At 43.5% G+C, this 17376-nt stretch overlaps 1 protein-coding gene and 1 pseudogene across 1 annotated transcript in view; one reads left to right on the top strand and one right to left on the bottom strand.

Annotated features, from left to right (window-relative positions):
- Window positions 1–16616, bottom strand: part of LOC147881750 (Pleckstrin homology (PH) domain superfamily protein) — a 121153-nt gene extending 104537 nt beyond the window's left edge. The window contains exon 1 of the mRNA XM_087401425.1: window positions 16482–16616. Within this exon, the coding sequence (XP_087257551.1) occupies window positions 16482–16501 (20 nt within the window). The 5' untranslated portion in view covers window positions 16502–16616. The remainder of the gene's footprint in view (window positions 1–16481) is intronic.
- LOC147881751 (uncharacterized) lies at window positions 10012–11865 on the top strand (annotated as a pseudogene).
- Window positions 16617–17376: the final 760 nt, after the last annotated feature.

The following is a 17376-nucleotide window of genomic DNA, read 5'->3' as shown; positions in this document are numbered from 1 at the left end:
CTGATTAGAAGGAAACCGTAATTCATCAGTGCCCTTGCTATTCAACCTAGGAATCATCACCTACCTAGCCCTAAGCCTCCCCAGGCTTCCTGAGCTAGCCCTCTGTGACCAGAGCATATGTCAGATTTGGTTCATGCACATGACACTTGACACTTGTGGTAATTTAGGGAGGAAAAGAGTGGGCAAAGGGAAGGGCTGCCATGTGGGCAGCAGACAGGCTGCAATGGGGGCAGCAACAGCAGCTCCTTGTTGCATTTTAAGGGCAGCCAGTAAGGTGACCCTGGTCAGCTTTTAAAGCTGGCAGTGAGCCCATCTTTAGGGCTGGCTGGGGGCTGAAAGAGGCCCAGTCACAGGCCCAACTAGTGGGCAAAAGAGCAGCATAAGGTGCCTAACTAAAGCGCCTTTTATAAGCAACAGAGGCTGCTCTGGTCAGCAGTCCCACAGACTGCAGTCGGCAGACTGTGGAGGAGAGTGGTCGGCAGGGTGCTGGTCGACCAATTGGGGAGGCACACACCAGTTCAGTCTACAGGTCTCCCCAGTTTGTTAGGTCACTGCTTGGTGCAGTCCCACAGCCTGTAGGAGAGCACAATTGAGTGCATAGGAGGGAGCATAAGCTCACCCCTAAGCAGCTACTGAAGCCTACGATGGCACGTACAAGTTCAGGAGGAGTTACACCAGGTGGTACGGCAGCATTCTGTCGCCTTCTGTCAAGCATAAAAACCCCTTCCTTCAGTTGTTGGAGTAGAACCTCTGGGCTCTGATATTTCAAAAAACAAGGCAGCAAACTTCTGCCATCCACATAGCAGAACATGTGGTCCCAAAGACCTCACCAGAGATCATAGAAACATTCCAATCTGGAACATACACAGCATATATATGCAAGCCACAATGTATTGGTGAATTATGGGCAGGGCTACAAGCTGGCCCATTTTGGAATGATCCCGCAGATTCAGGCCCCTCCCTCACCTATATAAAGAGGCTTTTGGGTCCTTCCCTCTCACTCCCAGTGAAGCCAAGAGCAGACATGTCGGAGGGGAGGGTTACCAGCAGCGATTCGAGCATTGTTCCAGCCCCTAGTCAGGCCATAAGCTGGCTGAATATTGCCTATATATAGGCCCCTACTGCCAGGCATGCACCTGCCCAAATAGCAGTGCCATGAGGAATCCTCACCTCATGCATGTGGGCTTCATGCAATGCCCACGTGGCATCCAAGAAGCATCCCTTGTCAAACCCCATTCACTCTCCTCATTTGAGGGCTCAGAGGTAGGACATTGACCCATTTATTCTCATAATAGATTCAACGTAGAAAATGCACACATCTTTGAGCATTCCGACTAGGATCATGGCCCTTTAATCAGCCTCTAATGCCTTTGTGGGATATCTGTTAAAGATGCACACTATCGTGATGCATTGCCTTTGCCCACCATGAATTAGACATTTGCTTTGCCTGAGTAGCCAGTGTCCTTTCCAACTACAAAGCGGTAACGACTCTATTTTGTTGAGTAGTATACAAGCAAATTCATGTCTTGGCATAGCTTTCTGTTTACAGAATATTTCAGACTTCCATGAGAAACTCTCCATCACCGTGTGATCTTAGAGTGTTGAATGTTCACTTGCTTGCTGGTCTACCTTTCAACCATCACCCTCTTGCAGCATTTAGTTTGTGAAGTATGTTACTTGGAAGACATTCATCATCAGCAAAACTTTAGATTCATTTTTTAAGTCTATCACTAAAAAAAATTATATATAGAACTCTAGCTTCATACATGATCTGAAAAAGGCATTTAGTTTGTGAAGTCTGTTACTTGGAACACGATCACCATCAGCAGCAACTTTAGATTCAAAATTTTTTTTTCAAGAAAAAGACTTCTATTAAGTATGAAGAAACTCCGAAAGCAAAGTTCAAGGGAGAAGTACATCATGCAAGGCATGAGAAAACAAACACCCTAGTAGGGCAAAATCAAGGTCCAAGAGAGCTAGAGAAAATCCAAGGTTGAGACTAAAAGTGCCACCTCAACCACGGAGGAATCAGAGAAGAATGGGGAGCCACTCCACTCCTGAGGAAAACAGTCCTCCTGATAGAGGCTACCCAAGAAGACTGTTGCATGCTCCCCCAAATGGCCACTAGGTGTACGGTATCTGTCCAAATACTCCATATACTGGTCAATATGTGTGCAGGGTGGACTTGGGAACCATCCAAGGCATCGTAGCATTTGGATCTCCAAATATGCCACGCTGGTATTCTCGTCGTAATCTCCCCTGAAGTATCCACAAAGGCATGTGTTGGTCTGTAAGGAGAGCAAAGAACATCATCCAGAAAGCATAACTCAACAAAATGTCGTTGAACCGAAAGAGCCAAAGGAGAGAAAGCCGAGAGAAAACACTTGAGGCCCCCAAAGAGAAAGCCAAGCTACCAAGCCTATCACTAAAAAAACCTTTCTTTATAGAGCTCTAGCTTCATAATGGATACAACACACATAGACTGTGCGCCAAATTAGGCACATATTGTATACTACTAATAGATTTGACCTAATATCAAATAATTAAGATAGTGTCAAGGTTAGAAGGTTAGGGATACTTTTTGCTTATGTAAGGCTTTTTCCCCCTAACCATGGTTAGTGCTTGAGTTAGTATGTGTATGTGTGCTCTAAACCTTGCTTAAGAGTTGAGTTAGGGTTTTGTCATGCTGACCCCCATTTGTACTACTCTCTCCTTATTCTGAACTATTATAAATCGTAAGATTTTCAACTCCAGCTCCTAGTATACTCGTCTCCATGTGCCTTCATTTGGTATCACAGCAGGCTTTGCTCTAGGTTGAAGGTTTCAACCTTGCCCGACTCAATTCCAATGCCTAGCACCCTCTTGGGACAGTTTTGTAGCAAAGAACCAAGCTGGTCAGCTCAGTTTTGATTGGCCGCCACCCCTACAGGAGAGATTGTCTCTGTTTTTGGTTTGGCTGCCACTTTTGGAGGTGTTTTCCTGCTTGGTCCACCACTTCTTGAAGGAGCCACCACTCTTTCGGACCTGCTCTGTCTAATTTCTGCCTACTCGCAACTAAAGAAGGTGAAATCGCTGCTGCTGTTTTAGGCCTTTTTCTGCCAAGCCGCCACCAAAACAGCTCTGTTCTGAAGCGGGTTCATCAATTCTGTAGTCAATTCAAGACTGTTCTGAGGAAGTTTGCTTCTTTTTTGTGCAAGTACAAGCTCAGCTTGTTCAATTCTTGCATTGGATGTACTTCTGGCCAAAAAACCAGCACTGGGTTTTCAAAAAATCAGTTCTATTCAGTTTCTTTATGAGGTGGTTTTGATCACGAGCAGTTCAACCTGCTGTGTTTCAACCAGTGTATTTGGTGACTACACATTGTGTTTATCCCTTGTAAGGATACAGTCCTTTCTGCTCGCATTTCAGAAATTTGAGGCTTATGCTCTCCTTTGCTTGCTTTGTTGGCTCTCGTGCCTGTTTAGCCAAGCAAGGCTTGTTCAGTCAGTGCATTTTGTTGGTTTTGAAACCATTCACAACAAGTGAATTTTGATGGTGGTTTATACATTTTTTGTGACAATGGCTCAGAATGATATTCTGCTTGGTGAAGCTTTGTCCCAACAGGACAAACTTGATGGCACCAATTACTCTTTATGGAGTTTCATGGTTAAGAATGTCTTGGTTGCCAAAAGTTTGTGGAGTGTAGTAAATGGAGATGAACTCCATCCTGCAAATGATGCACCTAATGCACCAGCCACACCTAGCAGACTACTTGCAGCTGTCACAATTGATCAAAGGAGAAAGGATTCCCGTGATGCTCAAGTTGTTGCCTTGATTTCTTTGTCAATCCAAAGTTATAATTGGACCTCTTTGCATGCATGCCATGTCTTACAAGCCATGTTTCAAGCAAAGAATGAGGCAAGGTTTCATTCCACAAGAAGGAACATCTGAATATGCATTAGGGTGATAGCATCTAACTGAGATTCAGAATTTTAGTGAGCAACTCCTGAATATTGATGAGATTTATTATGACAAAGACTTGATCTCCAAGTTTGTGGAGTGTAGTAAATGGAGATGAACTCCATCCTGCAAATGATGCACCTAAATGCACCAGCCACACCTAGCAGACTACTTGCAGCTGTCACAATTGATCAAAGGAGATAGGATTCCCGTGATGCTCAAGTTGTAACCTTGATTTCTTTGCCAATCCAAAGTTTAAATTGGACCTCTTTGCATGCAAGGCATGTCTTACAAGCCATGTTTCAAGCAAAGAATGAGGCAAGGTTTCATTCCACAAGAAGGAACTTGAGAATCTGAAAATGCATGAAGGTGATAGCATCTAACTGAGATTCAGAATTTTAGAGAGCAACTCTTGAATATTGATGAGATTTATTATGGCAAAGACTTGATCTCCAAGACATTGCAGTCATTACTGGAGTCCTACCTGAGTTTCCACACTTCTCTCACTTTGTCGTTGAGGAGTACTATATATATGTGTGTGTGTGTGTGTGTGTGTGTGTGTGTGTGTGTGTGTGTGTGAGAGTGGACTCTTCGTTGGTCTTTCTGATCAAACATGAGCTTCACCCAGTTATTGCTTTAAATGACAACAAAGGCAGATGGCTTGTTCTTCAATGCATTATTCAAAGAGAGGTGTTTGAATTTGCTTCTGTTTATGCACCTCAATCGTCTAGAGAAAGAACTGCAGTTTGGGATGCCATGCAACAATATCCATGGAGATATCATGCCTTTATATGTGGGGATTTCAATAATGCTCCTCAACAGGGTGACAATACCTCCAGACATACTCATATGTTAACCCCTGAAAGACATGCATGGTCTCAATTACTGATGCGTCTGGATTTGGTTGACCTTTGGAAGGAATTGCAGCCTTTATCACCTCGATACACCTTCCAACATAATGCCCTTTCTACTTATCAGGCACCTCTGGATCGATGGTATAGTGTAGCTCCGCAACAAAATGGGGATTTTACATGCAAAATGTGGATTGATTATGCCTTTGTGCATTCAGATCATGCACCTCTATGGTTGCGGTTATCCTTTCATGCTATGCCAGATGATAGATTGCCACAAAGGTGACATCTAATCGTGAACAATAGCTACTTGCAACATGCTGCTTTCAAGGCCATGGTTACTGAAGCATCTCTTTCTCTGTCTTCTCGCAGCCATATTCATATTGATGATGCTTGGGATTCTTTTGTTTCCAAAATGCAAGTAGTGATTCGAGGTTATGGCAAGTCTTACATGAAGACTATGAGGGAAACTATTGCTCAGGCCAAACTCACTTGTCAGGACCTCACTGAACTCAGCCATCTTCGTTCGTTGTCCCTGCATGAGCAAACAACACTATGCCAGGCCAGACATTGTCTTAAACTCAATGATCACAGGAAACTGGCTAAATGGGAGACTAGAGCAAGACAAAGAGCCTGATGGATCATGGACCACCTCGCGGTCACAGCTTGCTTCTGTTTGTGTGCATCATTTCACTCAACAATTTGGCTCTGCAGTTCCTCCCTCACAGCAGGTTTTGGTTGCACGAAATTTACTGTTGCAGCATGTTTCTCCTATTATTTCCACTACTCAAGCTTTGGAATTGAAGGAACCTTTTACTGAGAGGGAACTGTCAGATGCAATCAAATCCTGCGGCAGATGGAAATCTCCAGGATGGGATGGTCTTACAGTCGAGTTTTTTCTAGAATATTGGCCTCTTTTGAAGCATACATTGTTTCATATGGTGAATGCTGCATGGCAAAATCAAAAAATGCCAGACACATGGAAGAGAGGTCTTGTTAAACTCCTTCCAAAAAAGCAAATTTGTGAATCTTTGGCAGACTGGAGACTTATCACCCTTATGCCAGTTATTCACAAAGTCACTACAAAAATGATTGTCGATCGGCTAAAGGGGTTTTTACATGATGGGTTGCATCCTGCCCAATATGGCTTTGTCCCGCGTAGGCATATCACAGATAACATTGCTAATGCCTATGTTGGAATTGAATATGCCAAATACACGCAGCAGGATGTTTTATTATTGCAAGTTGATATTGCCAAAGCCTTTCATACTGTTAAGTGGGATTTTATTTCATCGACTATGCAGGCATTGGGATTTGGCACAAAAATGCAGCAAGTTATGACTTGGCTATATCAAGATAGTAAAGCTGCTTGCATACTTTCAGGGGATATTTCTACATCCTAGACTCTTGGTTGTTCTGTTAGGCAAGGATGTCCCCTAAGTGCTTTACTTTTTGCCATAGTCACTCATCCAATGCTTCAATATCTGGACCACCTTTTGGACACTGACCAGTTGCATGGTTTGGAGATTGCTGGCAGTCATAGCATGATCGCTCAAACATATGCTGATGATTCATTCTTTACCCCAAAAAATACTCAGAGTGATCTGTCCATGATTATGCAGGCCCTTTCTACATATGGATTGGCTGCTGGTCTTCGGGTAAATTTTCAGAAATCAAAATTGTTGCCGTTGCATGAACAGGAATGGCACAGTCTTCTGTGGCCTGGGGAAATTGTCCCCGCTTCTCAATTCATTCGACATCTTGGCTATCCTTTAGGTTGGAGACTCACCCGTTCCCAACAAACTGATTGGGTGCTAACAAAGTTGAGGGCAAAACTTGAATATTGAAAGCTTGCAACTTGGCCACTACATGTTCGTTTGCGAATCGCACAATCCATTTTGATAGCATACATACAATTTTATCTGCCTCTCATTATGTTGACTAAGGCAGAGCTGGTTTCCTTTATGTCAGCTATCATGAAAATTTTCTGGTGTTCAAAAAATGGCAAGAAAAGTCTCAGATTGCTCTCTATGCATCGTCTCTGTTCTCCAAAGATGCACGGGGGTCTGAACATTCTCAATATTCAAATGCATTTACTTGCTCACAGAGGAAAAATGATGTTGCAGTTTATGCAAGGAGATCAGCCTTGGGCTTTCATGATCCGCTCTCTCTTATTACATATTCATACTTCTGCCTTTGGGCATTGGCGGCCTACTCAGTGGGATTTCCTATTTAGCTCTATCCAAGGCAAGATCAAAGGCTTCCCTTTTGTCTCTCGCCTGCTTCTCGATTGGAAACATATCTTATCCCACTTAGAATGGCATGGCCGAGATTCTCTGTCGGGAAACTCTTTGAGGGCTGAGAATATTTATTGGTCTAAAGTATTCCACCCTTCTTTTGCCATTCAAGAACCCAGACGTTCTTATTTTCTCTCCTTCAAAGGCATTTCATCTGTGGCGGATGTACTTCAGGATGATGGCACACTTTTATCTTTTTCTATGGCTGCTAGCAAATACGGTTTGGGAGCTCATTATCGTCCTTCATGGCACAGGATTTCAGCAATGCTTCAACCGTTCTTGCCGGTACCTCGCTTGGAACTTCAGAATAGGCTTGAGGATTGGATTTTACTCTCTTCCTCCTCTTCAGCCCGTCCCTTGAAGCTCTCACATATCACAATGTCATCTCTATATAAAGTGTTATTACCTCCGCCTTGGATTTCTGACAGAGCAAATATTGTTTGGCATATGGATCGCCCACTAAAGTGGTGGAGAAAACGGCTGCATCTCCTTTGGCATTACAAAGTCCCTCTTCGGCAACAGCTTTTCCTTTGGCGAGTCCTGCTTGGCATTTTTCCATCTGGCCAGTTACTCGCATGCAGACATATTGCTCCGACTGTTTGTCACAGATGCATGTACTCTACTGAATCTGTGCTTCACATCTTTTGGTTCTGTCCACATACTTGTGACTTCATCGCTCTCATCCGACAGAGGCTTCGAGCGAGATTTCCTACTGTTACTTTTGGCAGACTTTTCTAGTTGTTTGGTTTTCATCCAGAGAGACAGGGTTTTGACTTATTTTTTGTATGGGTACGCTACTAGGCACTATGGACTTTATGGATGGACAGAAATCATAGAGTCTTTGGTGATCCACTTTTTTTGTCTTTTATTTTTTTCAAACGATCTCTACAGCAATCTTTCTATGATTGTGTTCAGACTCGTTTGATTGATCAGGATATGTATACAGCTTATATTGAGATCTTTAGTTGAGTAGTAGTTACTTCATTTTCGAAGTAACTATGAATGTAATTATTTTACAGCAATAAAAGGTTTCTTCTCACAAAAAAGTGAGTGGACTCTTCGTTGTTCGGTCCGCCAGGGATGCCCTCTCAGTGCTTTACTATATGCCTTTGCTACTCATCCTATGCTGCAATATATTGATCATCTTGTGGCTACAGGATCACTTCATGGCTTGGAATGGATGCTAATCGCAGCATGGTTGCTCAAGCTTATGCTGATGATTCTTTCTTTACCCCGAAGAATACGCCCCATGATCTTGGTGCCTTGATGCAAGCCCTCTCTATTTATGGTTTGACAGCTGGTCTTCATGTTAATTTTCAAAAGTCTAAGCTGCTCCCTTTGCATTCCAAAGACTGGCATAGTCTATTATGGCCCGGGGATATCATTCCACCCACTTAGTTTGTTCGTCATCTCGGTTACCCTTTGGGGTGGGAACTCACTCGCCGACAACAAACTGATTGGGTTTTAGCCAAGCTTCGAAAAAAGCTTGAGTATTGGAAACTGGCAACCTGGCCTTTGCACGTTTGTCTTCGAATAGTGCAATCCATCCTTGTGGCATATATTCAATTTTACTTGCCATTGATCATGTTCACTAAGGCAGATCTTACATCTTTCATGTCTGTCTTTATGGAACTCTTCTGGCGATCCAAACATGGCAGAAAAAGTCTCAGGCTGCTTTCGATGCATCACATTTGTTCTTCCAAGATGCATGGTGGATTGAACATCACGGATATTCATGTGCATATTCTTGCCCAAAGGGGGAAAATGTTGCTGCAATTTCTGCAAGGTGATCAGCCTTGGGCTCTTATGATTAGGACTCTGGTCACTCATATCAGTATTTCTACGTTTGGTCATTGGCAACTCAATCACTGGGATTTCTTTTTTGGCTACACTGATGGCACTTTGCCTGGATGCCCTTTTGTCTCCCGCTTGCTTCTTGACTAGAAGCATGTTCTTTCTCATCTGGAATGGAATGGACGGCAATCTTTGCTTGGGAATTCTTTGAGAGCTGAAAGCATTCACTGGTCGAAAGTCTTTGGAGCATAGCCCTTTGTACAGTATTTATTGTAGGGGTGTCTTGTGAATGTGATACATCACCTGGCAAAGGAGTCCTCCTTGCATGCACACCCGACACTGGGGTAGAGGAGAAATCTGATCCTGTGTCTCTGCCTCTGGCCCTCTTTGCTATTGTTGCTTGACTTGATACAGCTTCCTCTTGACCACCCATTGCTGTAGATACTTCCTCTTTGGGAACGACCAAACGCTTACGCCTCCACATTTCAAGGCTTTCCCGAACATCTAGAGGAACAGAGGGGCATGTCCCTACATCTTTGTTTGGAACTTGAGCAAGATGGTCCTTCACATGGGTGACACTCCCCGTTTTGATCAACCCACAGTACTTACATCTCCATTTCCTGGAGCCACCAAATCCTGCATAACCTCCCACTTGCTCCACATGCTGCCAAAAAGGATCTGGAGTTCGAGCCATGTTACCTATGCGGTTCGAGGTCAAGAGACTCGAAGAGATTCGAGAAGTGGAGGCTGTTTTTTTGGTCCTGCAGGCTGCAGCCCCTTCTTGCTTCAGCTTGGTAGAGCTACGAGGGGCTAGGGCAAAGGTGGAGGCCGGCGAGGTAGAAGGCTGAGGTGGAGGTAGATGGGTAGAGGAGGGAAGGTAGAGCAGCTCCAAACGGATGAAGACATGGGCGAAACGAAGCGGGCAAAAACAGGTCGCGGTCGGGTTTTTAGAAACACTGGAAAAAACATAAAACGGAAACGCCATTTTCGGGGTTGGAAACGTTTCGGCGTTTCGCCCAGGCCGAAACGACGTGCAAGCAATTGCAGAGGCAACTAGGGAGCTCACCCGGATGTTCATACGGTGTGCCATTCCTTTTCATGTGGCCAAGACAAATCAATGGAGGAAGACCATGAGGGCCATCAGCCGCATTGGATGCAAGTGGGATGGCCCTACATCTGAGGCTCTGCGGACACGGGAGCTAAAGCGGGAAAAATCATGCATAGAAGTGCAGCTAGAGCCCTTGAAGGAAACATGGAAAAGGTATGGCTGCACTATATTGTGTGATGGGTGGTCAGATGTACGCAGGAGAAATGTATACAATGTTTTGGTGTCATGCTGCAAAGGCACTATGTTTTTGAAAGCCATTGATGCCTCCCTCCCAGGTCTCACAGTTAGAGGTGCATTTATTTGGACACATATAAGGGAGGCTATAGAGCAAATTGGGCCTAAGAATGTTGTGCAGGTGGTGACAGATAATGGAAGTAATTGTAAGTCTATGGGCTCTATGCTAGAGGATGAATTTCCAGCCATTGTGTGGACCCCTTGTGCATCACATTGCCTCGACTTATTGATTGAGGACATAGGTCAAATACAATGGGTTGAAGCCATCTTTCGCACAGGACGAAGCATGGTGAGGTTTGTGAAGAAGAGGCCAAAAGTCTTGAGCATGTATCAGGCCTACAGCACTCTTGAGCTATTGCAGCCTGCAGCCACCAGATTTGCATACATGTTCATTGTGCTTGAGAGACTCCTGCGAGTCCGCAGAGAGTTGGTACACACTGTCTACTCAAATGAATGGCTAGAGTGGGATGAGAGAGAGAGCCCCAAGGCAAGAGCTTTTGTGCGTGATGTCATGAGAGAGGAGTGGTGGGTAGAGGTTGAGGGGTTGGTCCAAACTCTCAACCCCATCTACACAGTGTTACGCATTACAGACATGGAGGGCAGTACTATAGGCCTTTTATCCGACTACATGGACAAGATTGGGGAGGCTCTCGACAAGCAAGACTACTTGAGAGCAGAAAAGTAAGTCTTCTCAGTCCTGACCACCCTTGCTTTACTTCTTATCTTTATTTCACTCGAGTCTTTACATTGGTCTTGACTCTTGACTCTTGCTTTTTGTCCATTTTTATCTTATGGTTTGATCTCTAAAGGGTTGATGAAATCAAGGCTGTGTGGAATCGGCGATGGGATTGGTTTCACAGGCCGATTCATGTAGTAGCACATGTATTGCATCCTTTGTGGCGAGATGAGGAGCAATACGAGAACGAGTAGCTAGACGAAGGCTTCATGACATACATCAGGAACTTGACAGGTGGTAATGTGCACATGCTGAAATGTATAGAGGATGATCTCTTGGCCTTTCGCAACCAGACGGGAAGCTTTGGTCGAGAGACTGCAAAGCTTCGAGAGACTCAGCTACAGCCTGTCTCATGGTGGGAGAAGTATGGAAATTGTGCTCCCACGCTGGTAATTCACTACCCTTAACTACAGTCTACATAGTACAATGTGCATCTTTCTTGTTTCAACTTTCCACTTAGTTCTAACTTCTAATTTCTAATTGTATGTGCATTTCAATAACAGAAACGCATCGAAATTCGAGTGCTCTCACAGGATTGCAGTTCGGGTCCATGTGAGAGGAATTGGAGCACTTGGGCCCTCTTCCATACAAAGAAGAGGAATAGGCTGAGTACCGCTCAGCTAGAGCGGTTGGTGTTTTGTCATTGCAACCTCCAGCTCCTTGAGAGGAATGCCCGACATCCGGAGCCTTCGCAGGTGAATGTGGATGAGATCGACATCAGGAGGGAGAGGTTCATCCCAGAGATCCCACGGAATGAGCGTGATATGTACACCTTGCTTTATGAGGAGCTGACAGTGCCGAGCCACAACACCCGCTGCACCACCCGCTCTCAGAGGCAGAGGGGGGGATCCATTGCTTCCACTTCAGTAGAGGCAAAGGACCACGATCCTACCCTTTCTTCATCTGAGGCTGACTCTCATGAGTTGGAGGAGACACGTGACTCCTCCATGGATGATCTTGATGAGTGATTTTTGGAGTACTTAGGTCTAGGATTTTGTCATGCCAAGCTCCAGCATTGAGCAACTGCTGCCAGCCACATAGATATTTTTTGATCATGTTTTGTATTTACTATAGTCTATTACATATGGATTATGGATGATGGATCTTGTTTTGTATTGACTCTTTTGAGGCTTGAGCCTTGAGCCTACAGTTGTCATTTCTGAATTTTGATCTATCATTTGAGTCTTTGACATTGAAATTTGAATGATTGATGTGATAAATCATAGATTTATATTGAACTTGAGCAAAGATGTATTTACTATTTTTCAAGCTTTTGTAATGTTTTTATTAATTATATATGTATATATTAAACCCTAAAACCAAAACTCCGTTTCCCCGTTTCCTCTCGGAGGCCGAAACTCCGAAACGTCGTTTCTCGCCGTGCTCCGCACCCCCGTTTCCGAAACGCGTGGAAACTATGGCATCACCTCGGTTGCTGATGTTATAGATGATGTTGGTACTGCGCTCCCCTTTTCTCTAGCAGCCATTACATATGGATTGGGCTCTCATTATCGTCCTTTGTGGCGACAAATTACTTCTTCTAGGCTTTCGCCCTTTGTTCTGATTCCTCCTTTGGAACTCCGCGACTGACTGGAAGATTGGACTTTGACTTCTCCAGGATCCTCTTCTCGTCCTTTAAGGCTATCTTAGATTACTGTACCTGCATTGTATAAAATCCTTTCTCAACCTTGGGTTTCAGGGAGAGGTGATTCTGTTTGGCGAATGCATCGCCCAGCCAAGTAGTGGAGGAAAAGATTACAACAAATTAGCTCATCGACACATTGCTCCTGCACTTTGCCATTCAGAGACTGTGCCTCACTTGTTTTGGCATTGTCCGTGCTCTCGTGAGTTTTTTGATCTACTTCGACAGCACCTGCGAGCGAGATTCCCATCTGTTCCGTTTGGGAAGTTCTTCTGGCTATTTGGGTTTCATCTATCCAGACCGAAGTTTCATCTTTTCTTCATTTGGGTTCGCTACTGGGCACTATGGACTTTATGGACATATAGGAATTGTAAAGTCTTTGGTGATCCTACTTTCTCTCTGTTTGGCTTTTTTAGGCATTCTCTGCAACAATCTTTCTTTGATTGCTTGCAGACCCGCTGCATAGATCATGAGTTCTTTTTGGCATATACTGAAATTTTCAGTTGATGTAATTGTAGCACCTTTTTTTGAGGTTGCTACTCGTATAATATAATCAATCAAAGATTTCACCCCAAAAAAAAAAGTGTGTGTGTGTGTGTGAGTACACACACACACACACACATATATAGATGAATCCAGGAGCATGCCCAAACTCGTCCTCTAAATCAAAACAACACAACATGCAGTTTCAATCTCAGCCTCTTCAGTTTGAGGAGTTTGTGGGTTTGTTGTTGCAGGAGGAACAAACAAGGATAAATAAGTCATCCTCTTACCATAGCAGTGATAGCAACCTAAGCACTTGCTGTCCAAAATAGGAATCAAGGCAAGCATTAAGATGGCATGCAGTCCAAGGCTGCTCCAGGACAGCCGTCTAACAAGGGAAAGGATGATGTAGGCAAAGCAAAAATAAGGAAAGGTGCCAATATTGTAAAAAGCCATGTCATCATATCAGTGAATGCTGGAGAAGATAAGAAAAAGAGAAGAAGAAAGAAGCTCTCAATTTCTGATGCTTCAGATGCTGATAAGGATAATGCTTCAGTAAATTATGCGGTTGAAGAGTGGTCCTTTCTGGTATCAGTTGTGATCCCAATGTTGAGGTCAGTTCACCCAGAGTGAGTAAGTGATACTTCAGATGCACTTTGTGCTTTGACAATGGTGCATCCAGGCACATTACTTCCAGGAAACATTTATTTGTTGATTTACAGCCTATCCCTGTTGGCAAAACAGTATCCTTTGCCAATAATTCGTCTATCTTATGAAGTGAATCTGGTAGATTATTCTGTCATCAGTCGATGGAACTGATTTGTTTCTTCTAGATGCCCTTTATTTGCTTTTGGCTTCCTCTTTTGGTAGACAAGGATATGCTGTCACATTTGAAGATGATCAATGCATTGTAAGAGATTGAGAAAAAGACTACCAGATAGTCACTCCAGGCACTTTACATCATGGTTAATAACAATAACATGCAATATGCTTGTGTGGAAACAGTAATCTCTGCAATGAAAGATGCAGAATTGTGGCATGCCAGACTCAGGCCATGTAAAGTATGGCAGTTTGCAGCCATTACAGAAACATAATATAATATTGAATATGCCTACACTAGAGACCCCTCCGAAACACGTCTATGAAGGATGAAGATGCACAAGAATGCCTTTCCAGAGGATGGATAAGTTAGATCTGGCAGAAAATTGCACCTCATACACAATGACATGTGTGGTCCATAAGGACACCATCCTTGGGAAAGATCCATACTCTGTGACCTTTATTGATGACTTGTCTAAATTTACATGGGCCTATCCTTTGAAGGAGAAATCTTTTGTATTTATGTGTTTCAGCAATTTGTTACCATGGCCGAAAACCAAACAGGATGCAAGGTGCAGGCTCTAAGGACATGCAAAAAGGGGGGACGGGAGCACTTGTCAAATGCTTTTATAGCATATTTGGAGGAAAAAGGCATTAAGCACCAGTGTACAGTGCCATACACACCCCAGCAAAATGGTGTTGCTGACAGGAAAAATAAATCTCCGATGGAGATTGGCCAGATGTATGACAAATTTTGCATGGCAGCCATTATGCATGCCACAAATATTTTGAATAGATGCCCGACCAAAGCCTTGAAAACCATCACACCCTTTGAGGCTTGGGATGACAGGAAATCCAAGGTTGACTACCTTAGGGTGTTTGGCTGCAAAGCATATGCACATGTGTCTCAGCAGCTGAGGGCAAACTGGATGATAAGACAATGAAACGCATTTTTGTTGGCCATAGCAGTGAAAATAAGGGTTATCGGCTCTATAATCCTCACACTCCTCTTACCTGTCGTTTTTGCAGAAAACTCAGATCGGTCCTTGACTGGGTCCTTGACTGAATTCAAAAGACAGCTGCCCACACATTCACTAAAGGTATTTGAAGGGTTGCTCCCACCGCCAGTTGATAGCATATTAGGACAACCAGCAAAAGATCAAATTTTTGCAACCTCCACAGCAGACTTTGGTTGATCCAAATCAGAGTCATGAAAAGCCTTTATCTAGTGACAGTCTTTACCTACAGTTGCCGGTGATACAGGTTTCAGTCATAGGAGGGCCATCGTATGATCTGCACAAATCAAAGCAGATGGCAACTTCAATGCCATTAATCCCTTCTTTTTTGAAACTTTACTAGGAGCTCAACTTCCGCCTGTCTCCATCCTCACTCAAGACTCTTGATAATAACCTTCAGTGGCATCTTCCATGAACCCATCAAAATGCTTTTTGCATCTTGGTGGCCCTTGCATGTCTATTCTTTATAGGAAGAATTGAAGAAAACCACCACATGTTTCTATTTATTACGCAAGTGACTGTGAAGTTTGCAAGGATTATAATTGTAGATATCTGATTCTACACTTCTATCACTTGGATCTTGAGCTTGAAAAGTTCCGTTATACAATTGGTTAATTTGTCAACACGTGATCCGGCAAGTCAGAATTCACATTTTACAAGATTAATCTCCAATATTCTGTCAAAGGCTGCACTAATACCATGCTGCTCGTCTTCTGTATTCACAGCTTCATCATATGCCATCATCCTACCTAAGCAAACCCCCCTAGGGAGCACCATTTTTGTGAGAATATATCAACCCACACGGGATTTCACAATGTACATCCGTTGGCTCTGATACCTTATGGTGAAGAACCTTCAAAAGCAAAAAAAACACACCCCCACAGGATTTCCAAAATAAACCAGGCTCTAGACAGCCTCTTAATTCAAGAAAAATGCATATTTTCACATGGACTAGTTCTAGAGGACCCCAAGTCAATCCTGTTGTTTCCTTGTCTGCCTGTTTCCAAAGACGTTTAAGAACGACTCCCTGTACGCTCTATAAGTCTAGATTCACAGCCTACGCAGGTGGAGTCCTGCTGTGGGTGTGTATCTAAGTGCAATGACGAAGGTCAGTAACAGGTTGGGACACACAGCTGGCTTGGACCGGCAGGAGGCGTGGGGTCTGCATCTCCTTTCCAACTTTCTTGCATGTCTGGAGTGGTCTTTTTCTGCCCCTCAATGCACGTTGCAAAAACCACGATCATTGCTGCATCACCGCGTTCGTCTTTGAAGCGTGCAGCGCGAACTGTATCTCATCAAATTCACCCTCACCCATAAATCTTTATTCAGGTACAAGACAAAGTAGCGTAGCACCTCATAGCTGCCGGTTGCTGAGTTAGTATATGGATAAGGAAAAATGCAGCAGAACTGTGTTTCATACCAAGTCGCTTCACATTGCGGAATACGAGGCATCGCTGTGCGAGAACAAATAACGCTACATGTAGGGGCTTAGAGTATGCGGCTCGTTGGGTATACCTTCGCTGGAGCATGGAAAGTGTTGTAAAATTGTTTGGAAAACTCACAGCTGGGAAGTGGTTGTCATCGAGGTCGCCTGGTTCACCCTGTGCTCTGCGTTTGATCGCCGCCATAGCCGAGAGCTCGAGGAAATCAGACCATCAAAACGCTACTGTGCATGATTTCAAAAAGCATATAGATATAGTAATGGGTGATGAATTTCAAAAAAGTGCCCAAGATATTTGTCCTAGGCAATTTCAAAATGCTTTGAAGTTTGAAAAATACAGAATTTGGTAATTACTATTGGGCCATCCTTTCAATGCTCTTCATTCCCTCCAAAATTCATTTGCTCATTTCTAGCATGCCACAAGCCACGCCATAGCGTCTGTTTTGGGTTCTCTTATTATGGGAATTCTGCAAGAGTGGCACATAATTTCTTCCATAGTATGCTCATTTACTACTATGAAATAAATTGTCTCTACAAGATGAAGTCTAATAGTAGACTTTGCTAATGCATCCAACTCACTCCAATCATCCTTAGACATTTCTGCAGGTTTAGCTTCAATCCTTGCCAAGGGTTTAATCTGCTTCTTTTGAATAAGCACATCCCTAATCTATTCTTTCCACAAAGAAAAGTTTGTCCCATCAAACTTTTTAATGCTGAAAAACTCCTTTTCAGACATGGAAGAGGATGTTATGATGCAAATGAAACAAAATCTCAAATGCTAGTATCTGCAACAAGAGAAAAATCACACCAAATACCAGGTGCACCCAAATATGTCTGTCTTAATGAAGGATAGTGTCACCGAAACTCAAGGCTCAAAGCATCAGAATGCATCTAACTCATGTGCATATACTATGCATCCATATGAGCAAATCTGGCCCAAAAGAAAATGTCAACTTGGAAATGATAAAACAATGGCAAACCCAATGCCAATAAGAGCCAAATTCCTCAAGCATAAA

The sequence above is a fragment of the Dipteris shenzhenensis genome, chromosome 30 (assembly GCF_047967505.1).
Source record: "Dipteris shenzhenensis isolate YYH24624 ecotype China chromosome 30, Dip_SZ_1.0, whole genome shotgun sequence".
Lineage (NCBI taxonomy): Eukaryota > Viridiplantae > Streptophyta > Polypodiopsida > Gleicheniales > Dipteridaceae > Dipteris > Dipteris shenzhenensis.
This window is presented reverse-complemented; position numbering and strand designations above follow the sequence as displayed.